The sequence below is a fragment of the Coloeus monedula genome (assembly GCF_965178545.1).
Source record: "Coloeus monedula genome assembly, chromosome: 4".
Taxonomy (NCBI): Eukaryota; Metazoa; Chordata; class Aves; order Passeriformes; family Corvidae; genus Coloeus; species Coloeus monedula.
In genome coordinates, this window is record NC_138784.1 from 54,680,675 (window position 1) to 54,699,385 (window position 18,711).

General features: G+C 38.0%; 1 protein-coding gene across 1 annotated transcript in view; it reads right to left on the reverse strand.

Annotated features, from left to right (window-relative positions):
* Positions 1-17,212, reverse strand: part of LOC309572097 (V-type proton ATPase subunit S1-like) — a 49,269-nt gene extending 32,057 nt beyond the window's left edge. The window contains exons 1-6 of the mRNA XM_082280111.1: positions 17,089-17,212; positions 11,349-11,475; positions 11,178-11,246; positions 5,273-5,466; positions 4,188-4,231; positions 522-607 (exon numbers count right to left, since the gene is read on the reverse strand). Coding sequence (XP_082136237.1) covers positions 522-607; positions 4,188-4,231; positions 5,273-5,466; positions 11,178-11,246; positions 11,349-11,475; positions 17,089-17,201 — 633 coding nt within the window. The 5' untranslated portion in view covers positions 17,202-17,212. The remainder of the gene's footprint in view (positions 1-521; positions 608-4,187; positions 4,232-5,272; positions 5,467-11,177; positions 11,247-11,348; positions 11,476-17,088) is intronic.
* Positions 17,213-18,711: the final 1,499 nt, after the last annotated feature.

Genomic DNA, 18,711 nt, shown 5'->3' on the forward strand with positions numbered 1-18,711 from the left:
GCATTGCTGCTTACTGTTAATGTGATATGATGCGATCTATAAATTATATTCTGACTATAAGCAAGGGTGAAAATTTTACCTTGCAGTTGTAAATACCAAGTATTCATTAAAAGAAATTGAGCCAATCAATTTTAAAATGGATACTTTTGTAGCCTTCAGTTAATTAATAACACTGTCTATACTAACCCGCCACACTAGGAAGCTTGATAACGTTCCACATAGAACTCACTACAAAACCACTAGAGCTAAACTGAAAAAAAAATTAATTTACAGTTCTTAAAAACAGTAATAAGTTCTACAGACAAAGGCAGATTTATAGCCTCCTAGAATAGTAAAACTTCAATAGTTATGTGATATAGGTATCATATATGAAAATTCATGCAATCATTTCTGGTCAAAACCTCATATAATATAGATTGCCTGCCTGTATAATCTTGAAAATAATCTACAGAGTTCTTCTGTAAACATTAAGTTGTTGGATGATAAAAATCTGACAGTTCTAGGCACTGCAGATTACTCACCCTTGAAGGTCTCACTGCAGTATAAATTACTGAAAAATGAACCCCTCGTTCCTGCAGATCCATGGTCACTCTTCCAATCATTTTGTCTGTAAATAGAAACATGTATAATTCAACAAACTCTGTAAGATCAAAAAGCTAAAATTCTACAGTAGTTGGAGAAGTAATGAGCTAGATGTTTAAGCTTATTCCGTTTATTCAAGCCACTTAAGTGCTCATTCCATCTAGGCACAATAGGTACAAATGGGATAAGACATGCTCAGTGTCTTGAAAAATGCACAATTTCATTGAGATAATATAAAAAAACCACAACAATTCAGAAAAAGAGGTGATTTTGAAACTGAAAAGTAAAACAATGGAAAACATACCCTAAGGTTTGAACTTTAGGGAATTAAAAGCAAGAGCAGAAGAAATCACTTAAGAGATGTGAACAGGATCTCTTAATCTGTTAATCAAGTGACCAGTGAATAAGTAAATAATAAAATTTAAGCAGTATTATTCTTTGAATTACAAAATACATGTAACTACCACTGAAAAACAACACTCAAAACATGGTGTTTAGCATGGGGCATGATATGTGTAATACTGGTAGCAGTATTTCTTTTGCCTTCTGTGGATTTAAAGCCTTCTTCAGCACCCCCAACAGGACACAGAAAATTTTCCTGCTGATTACTTTGGAGGCCAAAGGAGATATATGGTGGAATATTTCTGAAAAAGGAAGGAAAAGTCAGATAAGGAAGAGACAACCTTTCAAAGAGGTCCAAATACGCCTCTACAAAAGATGCTCCTCTAGTTCTGAAACCACAGGCAGTTACAATAAACACTTAAAACTGATAAATATTTCCAAAATTTATGCAGAAACATGAACATGCTTATGCTTATAAGGAGCATAACAGCTGTGAATCATGAACCATTATTAGTGGCGTTATTGGGACTGCTCGAGAAGCAAGCAAGCAGACTCATATTTACTCTTTCTGGCCTTCCCACTTCTCATTCACATACCAGCCTGATGGATGGATATTTTATAACCTGGACATACAAACTTCTCAGATTTCGAGGTTATACTTTACAGAAATTGTGTTTTATTTGCATGTGCTGAAAATAAGAGTTTATATTATTATCCTTTTTAACCAGTTCTACTTACTGTAATTATGGTGTCCTGGCTGAGTAAAATGTTTGGCTTTTTTAAGAATGAAAATACTTTTTTTTCCTGTAGGGTTTCAACTGAACTGATTTCCTCATACCAGTCAAGAATCACAGCTATGTAAAGTTTCCTACTAAGAATTATTGCTAAGAGAATCTACTATAAGAAATGTACTTACTCAGAAAAAAAGCTGCCTAAAAACTACTGCCGTAATTACATTGGTTGTGGAGATCCAAGGCATTATATAAAATAGATTTTGTATTCTGGATTCAAAGATTTTGGAAATTCTCCTCAGCCTTAGCAAAAATATGCAGAACAACAACAAAAAAAAAAGCATAGAAAAATGCAGAGATTGAGTTTGGGTTTTCTTTTATTAACGCAACCAACAGCTTTCTGAAATGCAATAACATGTTATTTGCATTTCCCTTCAGAAAGAAGCTACACGTAACTATAGTTACCAGTAACATCTACAACTCTTGCCTTTGGGAAGGTTCTAGAGGTAATTCCTTCCTCCAGCGAAGCTTCTGTGAACATCCGTATGACAACAGAATTGATATAGATTCTTGTTTGCCTATGATCAGAACTCTACCTTTCTCATGAAGTATTTTCAAATTCTCCAAAGATTGTCCACCATATTTTAGAGCGTCTAAATTAGGTGCCTACATGGGAACAATAGTGCAGGTTTTGTACTTGGCCCTGCAAAGTGGCATGTCTTCCCTAATCCACACACCTTCTTCCTGATTAACATTTTGATACTAACCAAAAAGCTGGCATACCGTTCCTTCCAGCCTCCCCCAGCTTATCTGTTAATTTTGCTTTCCCAAAACAAAGTGGCCTGAGACAAAAGTTGCATGAGTCTACAGTGTTCCCTGGCAGCCAGGAGGGCCAGCAGTGTCCTGGGGTGCATCAGGCACAGCATCACCAGCCTGGCAAGGGAGGGGACTGTCCCGCTCTGCTCTGCACTGGGGCAGCCTCACCTCGAGGGCTGGGGGCAGTTTTGGGTGCCACGATATAGAAATGACATTAAGCAATTAAAGACCATCCAAAGAAGGCAACAAGGACGGTGAAGGTTCTGAAGGGGGAGCCTTATGAGGAGCAGCTGAGATCACTTGGTCTGTTCAGCCTGGAGAAGAGGAAGCTGAGGGGAGACTTCATTGCAGTTACAACTTCCTCGTGAGGGGAAGAGGAGGGGCAGACACTGATCTCATCACTCGTGACCAGTGACAGGACTCAACGAATGGCATGAAACTGAGTCAGGGGAGGTTTAAGCTGGATATCAGGAAAACATTTTCTACCCAGAGCACTGGAACAGCTCCCCAGAGAAATGGCTGAGGACCAAACCTGACAGAGTCCAAGAAGCATTTGAAGAACACTGTCAAGCAAATGGTGTGATTCTTGGGGTGTCCTGTGCAGGGCCAGGATGGACTCAGTTATCCCAGTGGGTCCCTTCCAACTCAGCATATTCTATGATACTATGATCCTAGGGCTTAGAAGTTTATTCTTGAATCCATGCAGCTGATGAAAGAAATGTCCCATAAAGAAAAAGCTGCTGTTCAGCCAAGACCAACATTAAATCAAGTCTCAGCTATCCAATATGCTCCGGGGAAAAGAAAAGAAGACAAAATAACTCCTCTGCAATTCAGAGATGAAAATCCAACTGCTTGTTTTAGTATAAAACTCACTCATTTTGGACTAGTGCAAAAACAAAGAGAAAAGGATATAAAACTGATTTCAGTACTAAGGTATTTTCCCCTGATTTTCAAATCTGCTTCTGATTTTATAACCCCAGATGTGAGTAGAAGCAGTCACAGGCATTAAAAACACTATTTAATTATCAGCCCACTACACTGTAAACCCCCCAAACTACCACTTCAGTGATTTGCCCTTTATAATTCAATTTCTAATTTGGAGTAGTAAGTGAAAGCTCTGCAGTGAGATACCTCTCAGTGCCATTTTTGTGTATGGCACTTCTTTTTCAACCAGATGCTAGGCAAGAGAAGTTTTTTATAGTCTTATATGGAGAGATTCAACTTTAACAAGCAGTGTTTATTAAAACTGCAAAACCAATAAACGACTGTACCAAAGGCAAAGAAGGCCATCAAGTATTGTTTTATAAAGATTAGAAAAACATTTCCTATTCACGCAGACACCCTTTGTTGAGACCAAGGCCTCAGATTTGCCAGAAGAGCCAGGCACCTCCAGCTGCCAGTCTGCAAGGTGAGATCAAGGGAGGCAGCTCAAGCTGTACAGAGATGCAGGGTTTGGGCTCAGAGAATGAGCAAAGGCTCATGCCTGAAGCAGAAGTGAATTATCATGACATTTCAAGTCACAGAGCTGTATCCACATGGATTTTTAATCAGACACTTAATATTCCAAAACTAAGACAACCACATCTTAAAAATACTGTAGAAGGGGAGTGGGATAATAACCTTTAAATAGTAATTGTAAGAGAGTAGAGAATATACCCTACTCAAGTGAAAACACAAGTGATGAAATGTTAGTTATATCTAGGTAATATTACTGACCATTTTCAGCAATTGCTTCCAGGGTGGAAATCTCCTTTAAACCACTAGAGAAAAAGAGGGAGAGAAATAATTAAATATCTTTTCTAGGCAAGAATGATATGAATCAAGTGTATGAAGATACTGACTGATAAAAGGATTACTGTCAATCCCTCTGCCATTCTTTCATCTCCTCTTAATGACCCTTTTCTTCTGCAAAGCCATTAAAAATACAAGGACCACATCTTCAGCTGATTCTTAAACCCCTCAAACTACCTAGGCAGCAGAGAAGCCATACTGCTGACACTATTTTGATCAGTCTCTGGGAAGCTTTTTTTTCATTTGGTGTTGGCCCGTTGTTTAACATTTGTAGAGGAACTCCTTAAAATAGTCATCATCATGCCTCTTTTTGTGTAATGCCATGACAGCTAGAATTGCATTTCTTCAGGACACATTGATATCTGCCCCTTACACCGATGTACAAAAGCCCAAGTAACAGGCTGGGAAGAAGAGTAAGTAGAAGAAGCTGAGCAACCATGCCTTATATTTTCTAAATATACATTCACCTGAAGGAACAGTCTCTCCCTATCTCTCTTAGGTCACAGTCCTCATAGAGCTGGAAACATGAAAAACTATAGCCCTCCTCTTCCTTCTACACTGATGGAAAATCAGTCTCTTTATCAGCTTCAGGTTTGTCTGTAGGTTTATTTGCTTGCTTATTTATCCTGCCAGTATTTTTGACTCCTGGAATGCCTTCTAGCAATTAATTCTGCAGGTTAATCATGTGTTGAGTAAAGTAATTGAGCCTTTCTGCTAAAAAGTGTGTTGCCATTTAGTTTTATTAGCTGCCCCTTTGTTCTCATATAATGAGGCAGACAAAACAGGAATGCCTGACTGCCTTTCTCAATATAATTCATCTATTACACCTGGTAAGCTTATCAGGGGACTTTGAAAAACACTGAATTCATCCTTGTAAGAGAAACAATTTTGATAGCCCTACAAGCTTCCACTTTGTTTTTTTTTTAATTTCATGAATACAAGGACATTTTCAAAAGCTCTAAAAATCACACACACATGTGGGTCAGTTCTTCTTTGGGATAAGCTCCTACCTGGCAAGTGGTTGTAGCTGAACCACCAGTAAATTTGGGTTAGATGCATTCACTTCCAGCTGAGAGACATTGAGATTAGTTACATGTGTCAACCTCCAATCTCTCGATTCTTGAAGAACGCCCAGGAGATACTTGGTAGCCTTGCAGTCAACAGCTGGCAAAACTAAAGATGAAGGAGAAGACTGAAGAATTTCCTGTAACAAATTTATGAAGTTTATTTACTTGCTTAATATTTAGCTGATTAATAATTAAACACAACCTTTTTTTAATGTATCCTTAATTTAATATTCAAGGTGAAGAACCACCACAGTAAACAGCACGTGAATTCTCACAGCCAGATGGTGGCTGCAGGCTGCTCCTGAACTTCCTTGCAGCAAGCTTAAAGCACTCAGTAACACCAAACTTTTACTGTCCTTTCCATGTGTGGTGGAAGAGGAGAGACAGAAGATGTAGAAGTTCTCAAGCTAAGAGTGTAGTGGTTATGAGTGCTGCCAGAAGCAAAGCTCAGATGACTCTCTAACTAAATGCCCTTGGAGGTAAGAAAGATCAATGTCAGACACCTCCAGTTCCAGCAGCTCCATTCAGTTAGGAGTCATATTTTGCATAATAAACACCCTACATTTGTGTACATCCTGGTGGTACAGCACATGGTACAGGAAAGTGTCTAATTTGTAACAATTAATTAAAGAAAGCTGCAGATTTCAGGCTCTACAGAGCCTCCAGACAAACACAAAAAAAATTCATGTCATAAACTTTCCATCTTTATACTCAAAGTACAAATTATAAAACTCAGGCTGAATTAGTTCAGATAAAGCATCAGGGTATCTTTCACTTTATTAACAATTCTGATAGCTGAATTTCTGATAAAGATGCTTGAGTGAAATGAATTGAAAAACATTCTCATTCTAAAAGTTTGGAACTTGCATAGCCAAAAAATATCTTTCCAAGCATTTTTCTTGATAATAAAATTAACTTGAAATATTTGGGGAAACAAAATGCAAGATGAAGATTTGAAAATGATCAAAATTAATGTAGCCCATATTTGACATTGTGGTGGGTTGACCCTGGCCTGATGCCAGGTGCCAACCAAAGATGCTTTATCATTGCTCCCTTCAACTACACAAAGGAGAGAAAATAAAACATAAGAGTTACAGTGTTCCTAACATTTTCCTCCTACTATTCCTTTTTTTCCTTTTTGTCTGTTCTTCGACTGATTACCACTTTTCTGACCTGCTCTGGTTCTTTCTAATTGCTCACATTTTCCTTCCTAGGCAAAGGCTGTAGGTACTTTCACATTTCTATAAATGCTCATAAGGGAGGATTATGCAGCATTGTCTGATTTTCCAGACTGATAGAGAAGTAACTGCAGAAATTAAAATAGAGCAGAAAGCATTGATCTTGTGTACAGGTCTTTTGAGTAGTATTTTCAGCACCTCCTGGAAGAAAAAGATGAAACATTTCATTTTGACTTGTTTATAGATTTGAATTTAGAGCTGAAATTCTGAGCAATTCAATGATTTTATTTTCAATATTTTAATCCCTTGTCCCATAGCAGCAGCCAGAATGGCAACAGCCACTTCATCCAAGGATATATATTAAGCAGATTACTCATTTAATGCAGAATAAGATATAAAGTGTATCACTCAGTAATATCTGAATTGTGCCTCTGCTCCTAGCCAGTGCTGCACTGCCATCTGTCTCAGCTTCCAGCCCCTGGTATTCAGCTGTTTTTCATGTGAAGGGTAGACACAGCTGGGTAACAATTCACTAGCCTCAGGTAGGCAATCTGATCCCTTGCCTCTGCTTTGTCCTTCTTGCCATTTGGCAGCTGTGCACTTTTCTTTACAATACTCATATGTTGCTTTACACATCTCAGGATTTCAGCTACCATGCTTGTTCAAGACACGAAAACTCCAAAAGGGGGTGGAGTATGAAGAGCATACTGAAAAACATCTGATTCTGCATTCTGCTAAAGGAAAGCACACAGTAGCTAGGAAACAGGAGTGGGACAGGAAGAGAGAGGAAGGGGAAAAGGAAGGAGAAGGGGAAGGTTTAATTTTCACTTTCCAATTATTATCTATCCCACAAACTTTTACATTGTAGCTGTTGCTGTCAAATGTACACATAAAGCTGTAAGTTATAATTTTAATGAAAACTGATCTGATGTATTTTACCTGATAAACAGTGTTGCAGCTACAGGAGTTATTGTTGAACAATAATAGCTCCATGCTGTACTGTACAGTGGGAAACATGACACCCATTTTTTTTTTCTGAGGGTTACAGACAGATCCAAGGGACTGTGGAGAAGCAAACCTGAAGTCCAAGAATGGGAGGAAGCATTCCAAAGAATAAAATACAGACTAAAACAATGAGGAAGGACTATACTGGGGAAAATACTTGATGTAGCTTTCACAACAAAGTTTTGCCTCGCAATTCCACTGAAAATATCCGAAGGAGTCAACAGGCATGTACAAAAGGAAGGTCTAGAGGGTACAGTCTACTTGAACCCAGACAAGGCATTTGGCAGAGTCTTGAGGTAAGGACTACTGAAGAAACTAAGCTGCTTTGGCCAGAGAGAGGCTGTCTTCACATGAAGGTAGCTAAAGGATAGGTAAAGATTTAGCAAGAAAGGGTAGAAAAAAGTACCTGTTACTGCACTAGGGTCTGTTCTGTTCCATATGCTCCTAAACTACCTGATAAAAAGATAAATATTGAGCTAATGAAACTTGCTCATTATGCCAAATTATTCAAGTTAGTAAAGGCAATGGCTGACTGATGAACCACAGAAGCAGCTTCTGGTACAACATCTTGGGCAACTGAATAACTGGTAAGATTAAATGTAAATTGATTTTAGTGCAGTACAGGGTGACAGAAAAACCTGATTTTACATACACAATAATAGGTAATAGACTCAGAACTGAGTGTTACCGTTCAGTACTGAAACCTTGAGAATTACAACAGCTCTTTGAAAATGGTAATTCAGAGGCTGATAGTGATTAGGATTGAAAAAATTAAATATTAATAATATTTTAGAAAAGGCTGGAGAACAAAACATCATGTCACTGAATAAATCTATGAACTGTTATCTTGATTATTATGCAGCTCTGTCCATGTTCCCTTGTCAAGAAATAATATAATAAAACTAAAAGAGAGAAAATAAAGACAATTAAAACTTTATTAGAACCTCTGTATCACACGTGACTAAACAGGACTGCTCAGTCTATGACCACTGAGTGAGGATAGGATGGAGTTATCAGACCAAAAATGGCAATGACTTACAGTCATAATTATGTAGCTGCACAGCTGGCCACTAATTGGAGTGTGTTAACACACACTGCAGTTCTAAGGAATTGAGCACTGTCTGGGGAAAGCCAAAGCTAATATTAAAGAAAAATAGTTGGTAGGGTAGGTGACTGCTTGACAAAGAAGCTCCCCAAATGCTAATCTTTGTATTTTATTATTTAATTTAGAAGTTGTTTGAAAGTTCAAGATAAATGATCTACCTATAAGATTCCTTTTGTATTAACTAGAAATAAGACTCTTTCATTGCATGCAAACCCATTCATACCAAAAGCTCAGAACAGCTGCTAATGCAGATGAACAAATCTAATATCTGCAAATCTTTCTGGGGTTTACAAGCCTATAACTCTCTTTCAAATAACACTTTCTTCTTGTAGTACACATGCTTCTACATGCACTTATACATTCTAAATGAAATCTCCAGCTTAGGTTTATGAGTAAGTTTGATTTCTGTAGTTCATAAGGAGGATGCTTGAGAGCAATGGAAAATTTATTATAACTTCACTGATCATTTGTATAATATAGACTGTGTAGGTAAAAAACTTGTGATTATGCAACATCAAAGATTCTACTTTCCCCAGTGAGAAAATTCAGACCTGACTTTCACTTGGTCCTATGTTGTGTAAATATTATTGCAATCTTTCATATACTGATTAAGAATTGATTTCTTACTCAAAGTATCTCAAGTGGAGTTCAAGTAATATGATAGCAACTGAGAAAATTTTTGTGGACTCCGCTACATCCATATGGATGATTATAAAGTTCCTCTTCTGGGCCTAAGAACTAAACCCTATGCAGTAGATATTGACAAAACTCTCTCTATGGGCATCTAGCTGAAAAAGAAGTATGTAATTTATACATCTCATTTTCTTTCACTCACGTTACAGCACCTCACCTCCATCAAACTACCCTAGAAAAGCATTAAGACTGCCAAATCCAACAGAACAAATGTAGGAAGTGCTGTAGTTAAGGTGAGCAATTTGCAAAAATAAACTTTTCAGTTTTAAAGAAGCCATAAAAAGGAAAAATTTCTCAGCTCAGTTCTCTCCAAGAGAGAGAGGGAACAGAGGCAAGGTCAGAAAGAAAACAGTTGATTACATTTATTCAGATTGTTAAAAACTTGGGTATAAATCTTTGACCTGCCAGGTACAGACAAAGATTTACTTAACATGACATTCTGTTTAGCTGAGGACCTCCTCACCAGCCCTCACTAGGTCCCAAATCCCCTTGTACACCACCTGATTTCTAGACCCATCAGTCTCTGGACTCATCTCTAGACTTTAAAGCCTTTAATCTCTATCTACAGTGCTGTCGGAGTCCTGATTACAAGGCAAAAGAAGAATGTGTTAAATACTTTGATAACCCTCCTCTTAAACATCCAGGGCCTACTTAGATAAGACCACCACATTATTAGGAACTTGCAGTATCATGCATTGCAATGCATTTTAAACAGCTCCTGAAATTAAACCAGTTTTGTAGTTAGGCAACAAAAATTTGCCCCAGACACAGCATTGCAGAGATGTTAAACCCTGAGAAGATAAGGCATAGCAGAGAAGAACCAGTGCATCTGCCTGCAGACACAACCACTGATCCTTACAGTGCAGATGATTTTGACTCCCATTCATTCCTCAGAAAACCCATGTAGATACTCCGCATAATTTTTTCTCTTCCAGCATCAGTGTTAAAACGCTGTTATATGACAAAGAGATTAATATCTCCAGTTCCAATCATACAAAGAAGATGTGAGGTTCTTAGTATAGATGTAGAGAGGGGTAATATGTGAATATTTATGTATTTAATTACATATAGTGCCTGCTGTGTGGTGCTTGGGAATTTACACTTCCTTGTGTGCTCCGATACCATTTGCATTAGTAATAGTTCTGTTCCTGCCTCCAGGAATGTCTTTATGACTTCCATAAGTGAACATTTTGTCTAATTACATTTCCATAAACTGTCATGTACAACCATAGATGCTGTGAACAAAATCCATAAACCTCAGTGAGGACCGAATTTGAAGCTGTTGACTGACTCAGGAGGATTCCATCTTAAATTCTGTGCCTAGAGTTTATTTCAAATTAATCAACTAGCATTATTTTTTTCATCAAGATTAAGGCAATACAGCATCTAGTGATATATTAATACAAATATAAAACAGTTAACTCCCTAAATGAGCTTCAATTTCTGTGAAAACAAAATAGGTATTAAATTCTGAAAATAAGACCAAAATGACTGGTTCCTATAACTTCTTTTCTTCCTATGGCTTCAAAACAGAATTTTGGGGTGCTAGTCTTGAAGTTTATATTGTTTTTTACAATAGAAAATTGCATCATGTTTAAGAACAATTTTGTCAGTTATGAACAATTTTGACAACTCAGTCTTTAAAAATATAATAGCTACAAAGCACATTATCTGCACACTCAGTAGATTTCCTTTAACACATCAGCTTAAACTGGAATAATCTCAAAAATTTAAACAGGAAAACTTCTGCAACTCAGTTTCCTTCTCCCAATTATTTTCTGTTTGCATCTTTCTTACATCTTTATTTTTCTTTTTACTTCTCTTTTTAGATACTGCACATAAAGAAATAAAAGAGAGAAATTCTTGCCTGAACATTTTGAAACGGATTCTTGTTGCCATAGGATTCACTGAAGTATGTGAAATCATCTATGCTAAGCTGAAAAACAAAGAGAGTAGGTTGGTGAGAAGGAGCCATGGCATCTCATTTAGGTACAGACTCGTGCTCAGTATTGGTGGGGAAAAAAAATGGTTTACGTACCCTATCTTGCAGGAACAAGACGAGGTTTCTGGAGTTCTGGGTAAAAAGAGGTTGCAAGAATTCCATCAGCTCCTGTGCTGAGACAACGTGTCCTTCGTGCATAGCAGGGCCTGGATTCCACTGAGATCTATAAAGGAATAATTTCCTTTTCTGTAAAATTTGCTGCCAATGATGATACCTCTTCTGCCTTTAAATATGCAGCAGCAGGTAATGAAATCATCATTTCTAGTTTAAGATCAACTTTGCAGTTCAGTTTACATTCATTCTACTCAAGAGAAAAAGAACTTGCCCACATATGCCTGTGTTACACATCAAATTGACTGTGTTACAGTAAGAATGAATAGAGCTAATGTGTCTCTCTATTTTCTTGTTTCTGTACAACAGCAGAGTTGCATCTTTCCAAAAAAAGTTACCTGCTAAGTGTAATGAAGAAGAATACGTTGAAAACATCCAGAGAGAATTCCCAGAGGGCATCCTAACTCCCAAAACACTTTGCAGTGCTGGCAGATGAAGGTCAAGAGGAGTAGAACTCAGACTAGATCACAAGTTGTCATAAAGTAGTATTTTTTTATAAAATATTTGTTAGTAGAAGTGTCCTTTCAGTGCTATTGTAAACAAGTTTTCTCCTAAGGTTTTCATGATGAAGGAATCATTCTACAGCAGCTGCTCAGAAAAGCCACCTTCCCAGCAGCAGGAGCTCTTCTGAATGGAAGGACCCAAGGCACCCAGCTTACACTCTTTTGTGAACCTCTCACTATGAGGACGGGACAGAGAAATAAGTCATCAATTGAGTTTTGCTGCTACAGAAAACAGGCAAAACAAGAGATGGCATTATTCTTTCAATACCTCATTGGGATTTTAACAGTACACAACATGGGTCTATATGAATGAAAATGTTTATGAACATTTGTATCCTTGGTGTTTTGACTAATGAAAACTGTCTATGGAAAACCGTGACCTTGATGCATAATCTCCCACCTTTACCCAGGTACACATCAGTTGCTAAGGCCTGAGAAAACAGGTATTCCAGACACTCTAACTGGTTCTAATTACAAAGAGTTGGATACAGGCAATTGTTGTGTGCTCTAGCATCAGCTATCATATGACTGCAACTTGATCAAGTTGAGATACAAATTAAATTTTCTAACCCAAAGCAATTTGCAAATGACCCTTGCTCAGTAAGCTTTTATGAATGAGAACAACCTCTGCAGTCCTTTAAGATGGAGGCAGAACAGGGTTAATGAACACATAGGTGGGGTTCAATGTTGTGTTTTGGATAAAGAAAATCTATATTGCACTCCAAGCCTTCCCTGTTAATTCCAATGAAGATTGCTGAAAGTGAATCGAAGGCCTCAAACTGCACCCATGGCAGAGATAAAACCAGCACGGTCCTGCAGCACCAGATGATACCTATCTCACTTCAGACTCTGGGGTTTGGGAAAGTGTTAGAGCAAACTCTGTATGTGGACGGCTCCTTAAGGACAACATGCTGCAGATGTGAAAGTTAAATTGTAGTAGACCTTTTGCCTGTCACTTTTTAAGCTTTAGAAATAAATCTTGCTGAGATGAATGAAATGGGTTTTTATTGGTGAAATTATCTGATATTTTCTTAGTTTTACTCAGCATCTTCACTTCTTTGTTAATATTTGCTTGGAAATCCACATTAACATATATTTATGAACATAAACAACTCAGAAATTTTAACAGGCATGCCTCAACTTTTCAGAGAAGACAAACTACACAATTTCAAAAAATTAAATATAATCTTTAAAATGAATAGATTTGAAAACACAGAAAGTCCCAAAGATTCTGAAATGACTCTTCAGGAACTGACTTTCATGCTGACTTTTTGCCTTGCATGGCCACACCAAAATACTAATGATATTAAAGGAAAAGCAGATAGATCAAATTAAGAGATGATAAAAAATGTCTTGTGGGAAAGAAAATGACACTGAATATCTTAGTATGTTTCTTTTAAAAATAACTAAGTCCATTTCATACCTAATCTTAGAAGAAAAAATGAAGCTTTTGAGAGCTTTGGGGACTTGCAATTAAGAATAAAAGGTAACAGAAAGCACATCAAACAAAATGAAATTATCTGCAGCAGCACAATGGTAAAGGCTTTTGCTGTGAACTCAAAACCTCAGAAGTTTAATGATCCTCTTTTAAAGCATACTTGCTTCTAAGAAATTCCCTGTTCCTTGAAGCAGTTCTTGCTATCTAACCTTGAAAAAACCCTTTGTGACACTTTTTAACTTTCAAGCACTAAACTTCAGTAACTTCATCATCATAAAAAACATCTACATCAGTTGGTTAATAATTCTATTAGAATGCAGCATTTGCCTAATACTTATATTCACAATATCTTGCATGCATTTATTTTGCTTCTTTTAAACAATTTGGTGAGCCCTGTGCATGGCAGCTGGGAAGGCTACATCCTTCCCTGAGGGGGCTGTTGCTGTCCGCTCAGTGCAACAACATTCTCAGTGTGGTTCAGACAGGAAGTAGAACCACAGAAATATTTAGGCTGGAAAAGACCTCTAAGATCATCAAGTCCAACCGTCCATCCAGCACTGCCACGTCCACCTCTAAACCATGTGCCTAGTGCCACATCCATGTGTTTTTAGAACATTTCCAATTGACTCAACCACTTCCCTGTTCCAATGCCTGACTACACTTGCAGTGAAGAAATTTTTCCTAATATCCAACCCAAACTTCCCCTGGCACAGCTTGAGGCTGGTTTCTTCTTATCCACACACTTGCTAGTTGTGAGACCAACCCGCTCCTGGCTACAACCTCCCCTTCAGGGAGTTGTAGACACCAGTAAGGTCTCACCTCAGTCCCCTTTTCTCCAGGCTAAACATGCCCAGCTCCCTCAGCCACCCCTCACAAGACTTGTGCTCCAGCCCCCCACCAGCTTCCTTGCCCAGCCAGTATGTTTTAGTGGGTCCTTTACTGTGAAGTGCAGGGTGATGATGGGAAGATATCAAGACTTCTATCACTCTTAACTCATGACCTTACATTTTTGCTTTGTAGCTGGCTTTGGAACTCCTTCCTACAGTTATTCTTACCAGTTGTCTCTATCAGTCACCTTGTGATTACCATCTAAGAAATCAGATTTTCCCCTTCACAGCAGAAGTAAACTGGCATTCATGCTGGCACGCAGCATCTCCATAGGCATCCAATAAAATTACAGCTAAAAAAAATTTTCCCTTTTATGTTACACCTTCTTTCAGCAGATTTTTCAGTAAAGTCCTTGTAGTTTAGGAAACAGTGCAAAGGTACTAATTAGCATTAACATCTTCTCAAAGTCACTTATAATCTCGGTTTGCCAGAAAAGGATTATTTTCCATATATAAGCACAGCATAAAAAAAAAAAAAGTAATATATTTTAAAATACTGCAGGCAAAAATCATTCCTAAAACAAACACGAGGGGGCAACCACAAAAGCTAATTTTAATGAATTTATTTCCTCAAACTTCTTTTCTTTATCTGTGGAGGGAAAGAAATTCCTCTGAATATGGGTTCAAAATGGCTAAATCAAATTTCTTCTGTGTATCATATGCAAGAAGACCCTTACAATCTTTCCTGCTTCAAAAAACCAACCAGGGAATATTAGCTTAAAGGCTGATTTAGAATAAAGGTCAACTTTTCCACACCAAAGTTATTTTAAATATATTCAGTGATGTATTCTTTTGTGAAAAACAGGACAGTATGACATACTGAGTTATTCCCTTGTTAAACTGAGAAAGAATGTTGTGTTTTAAAAAACACACACTTTTCTCCAAGTAGGGATCTGCATTTTTCTTTCTAGAGGAAAGAGGTATTTGATTTACTAATATCTCTGTAAGAACTGATACCACACTTCCCTTTGCTTTGTGCACTGCATCTGTTTGTCAGCTTCAGGTTTCATCTCTATCTGGCATCTAACATTATCTTTAATACCATGATTACAGTACAGTAATAATGCATAAAAGACTTTAAAGTGTTACATTCCCTAATACAGCTGTCCTGAGATAATGGCTTGGCAAACTCTGGCTAGTTCTAAATTACAACAAAATGTAGTATCCTTCAACTATTCGATATCAAATCCTAACAGACACCCTGGGGTGATAGACCAGTGAATCGCAATTTCTGTTGATTAATGAACAGCTAAACTTTTAAACCAGTGGGATATGTTCCTATGGAGTGGACAGAAATCCATTGGTAATTGCTGCAATTCTGTAGTTTCCAAAAACTCTTAATAGTAGTTTCCAAATTTCATAGGCCTGTAGAACACACACTGCAAACCTTGCATCTCTGTGAAGCACCATGATGTAAAGCACAGAGTTAAGGGTTAGCAACCAACTTGATGTTAGTGTTACTTTATTTTATAAAATAACAAAACCCTTCTTTTCAGTTGCTTCATTGACCTTCACCAGAACTAATTTTGGCCCCACAAGAACTTCTCCTTTCAAAATGCAAATATCATGGTAGGAGGAACACTTCTTCCATAAAAGGTTCTATTTCTGGAAACATGAAACTGTTTACCAGTCCAGTATACAGATTTTCTTGCCATAGATTTGTATAAACCAGAAAAATCTGCAGTAGAACAGGGAGTTAATTGCATCTTGATGGAAAGTTTACTTTTATGACATGGGATTTAGTGATAAGATCTTGTTTATATTTACAGCAGGTGTGTTTTCTGTATAAACCAGGAAGTAGGACAAAGGAAGCACTGATGTTTTTTTGGATGCTTAGGACCACTTTTAACCTAAGAACAGTGCTTTCCAACATTTTTTTCTGCTTTTAAATGCAGGGGTTAATACTCACATATGTGCCTGTCTTACATAGTGGTGAATCACTAAGTATTTTGAATAAAAATGCCTTGACATTGAGACATCCATTTTTTTTCTTCCGGGGGAAATAAAGTGAAAGCTACAAGATCAAACTTTTTTAAAACTTGCAGATTTCTATATGCAGAGTTTCAGGTTCTGAAAATGCATAAAAGATGAGTAAACATCTCAAAAAGGCAAAGGCGGTAAATAAGTGACCCATAGATTTCTGAAAACTTTTCATATCCAGTATCCACCTGAAACTACTGCATTGCCCAACCTGCCATATTTCTGGAAATCCCAAGTAATGGTACAAAATCCTTAAAGTGAGCATGAATAAAATTCCTGGTTGGACAGAAGAGGTCTGCATCTGGTTCTTTCAAGACAGCTTCAAAGTCCTATTTCATAAATATACGCAAACCCCTGAATTTCATGTGTCTCTGGATCTGTCAAGACTGCAGTTGTTTGATGCATATACATACAGCAGTGTATTTAAGAACCTGTATTAAAAAGAACATTAAAGTGAAAAGCCAGAGTTCAGAAGTTAGGAAATGCAAGACTTAAAAAACTGCCACACAGTTTTTGGTCAGCTCCTTTTTTGTGTCACTGCCTTATGTTGTGGCTTTAAGTCAACAACATCTCTAACAGTGGAGTTCAAAGATGCCTTAGGGTGAATAAAGCACATCTACTTCAGATTTTTAGTTTACAGAATTTATTTACTTCTTTCTGCTCAATGTAGAACCCTAAAATTATAAATAAAAATGGCTAAAATCATCTGTTGGCTTGTTTGATGGCCAAGGTGCAAATTTATTTATTGGACAATTTCGTTGCCCAGAGCTGATTTACCACCATCGATGGCACAATATATTCTGTGCACACACACAGAGCAGTAGCATAAGCAGGGATACTTTTGCTCGATTTCTTACCTCTGAGTTGACCAAAGCAGCATCGGCACATGATCCACTGCCAGAGAGGTTCTGAGCAGCACAGCAAGGGTGCAGAGCAGCCGGGCGGGAGCAGCGGGGCAGAGCCGTGTCATGGCTCCAGGCGAGGCCCTGCGGAACTGCCAGCTGCAGCGGGAGGGCCCGAGCGTGTGCACAGCTGCACTTCCCGCTCGGGCGGCTGCTGGCCGGACTCAGCCAGGCTGCGGGCTGGCGCTGCTCTCCAACAGCAGGGGGGGTTTTCAAAACATGAACTTCCTTCACTTGAACTTGGGAGTCACTCGTATTTTTAATGCTTTCAGGTTTGTGGTTTAAGCAGCTCGTAAAACTCTCTGCAGTGAAAGCACTGACAGTTTCCTCTAACCTTCAAGTGCAGGGGAGAGTCGTGAAGTCCAAACTCCTGTCCTAGGCAGGCTGATAACAGAGTTATACAACTTCAAAATGGAGTTTACAGAAAAGTTTTCTGTACTGCACAAAATGTATTCTGCAGAACTTCTATCTTCTTCCCCTGCTACATATTATCATGTCCCTCAGCTTAGTTTTTCACATGTATTGAGATCTGGCGTCACACATTTGGGTGTTGACAGGTTTGAATTCTGCAACAAACTGCAGATTCCTGCAAGAAGGAAGAGAGAGAGAAAATGGCACGTTCAGAGCCACTGAAACACAGAATTGTTAAGCTATCTTTAGCATGCAGTGATGCTATCCCAGAAATCAAAAATATCTAAAGTCAGGGGCAAATTATAATCACTTCAGAATGTGACATGACTTCAGTATTTCACAAGTCTCATGCAAGATCAAAATAGTCTTAGAGAATTCCTTCATGCCAGGAAGCAAATTGCCCTGACACACATTTTTGTGCCTGCCAAACACTGAGCTGTTCCTACACCTTGTGACTACATTAGGCAGCAGCAGTCTCAGCACGTGTTTAGCTCTGGGCACAAATGCCTCCTCACCATCAGAACAGGACATTAGAGATCATACACAAAAAAAGTTCTGAGCTATGTTAAAACGAGTTGTGATAAGGGAAAAATAAGGAAGCACAATGAAAATTGTACAAGAAGACACAAATAGAGGTCAGAAGACGTGTGTCTGAATCTGAGCACGTGTAGCTGGATCAGTTAAATCTATTTGCCTTAACTTACAGTACATTGTTATAGTGTGATTGCCTAACGTAAGAGAATTTGTTCATCAACTCAATCTGAAATCAGATTTCTGGGACAAAAACACTAATAATTTTGAAGACAGCAATAAAACATTGTCATGTTCCTTTTCTTCTCCATGCTACTTTTAAATAACACAGAATTTAACTCTTTAACTGTACTTTTTCCTCTGCTCCTCAGAGATATATTAGAAATCCTACCTCTTCTCTTTAACAAGCCAGTGTTTGTTCACCTGTTTAAGGGTGTGTACAGGTAAGACAGCAAACCAGACCACAAAGACAGAGGTAGAAACAGAAGTACCTAGGCAGAATAAGTGAATCACAGAATTTCCAACAAAACTCAATTTTGCAGAAGGACAGTATTTGACGCACTAACCGATTCACACACTGTTGCAAGAACATCACCCTAGGCCCTATGTCAGATGCACAAATAGTCTGCAGGCCTG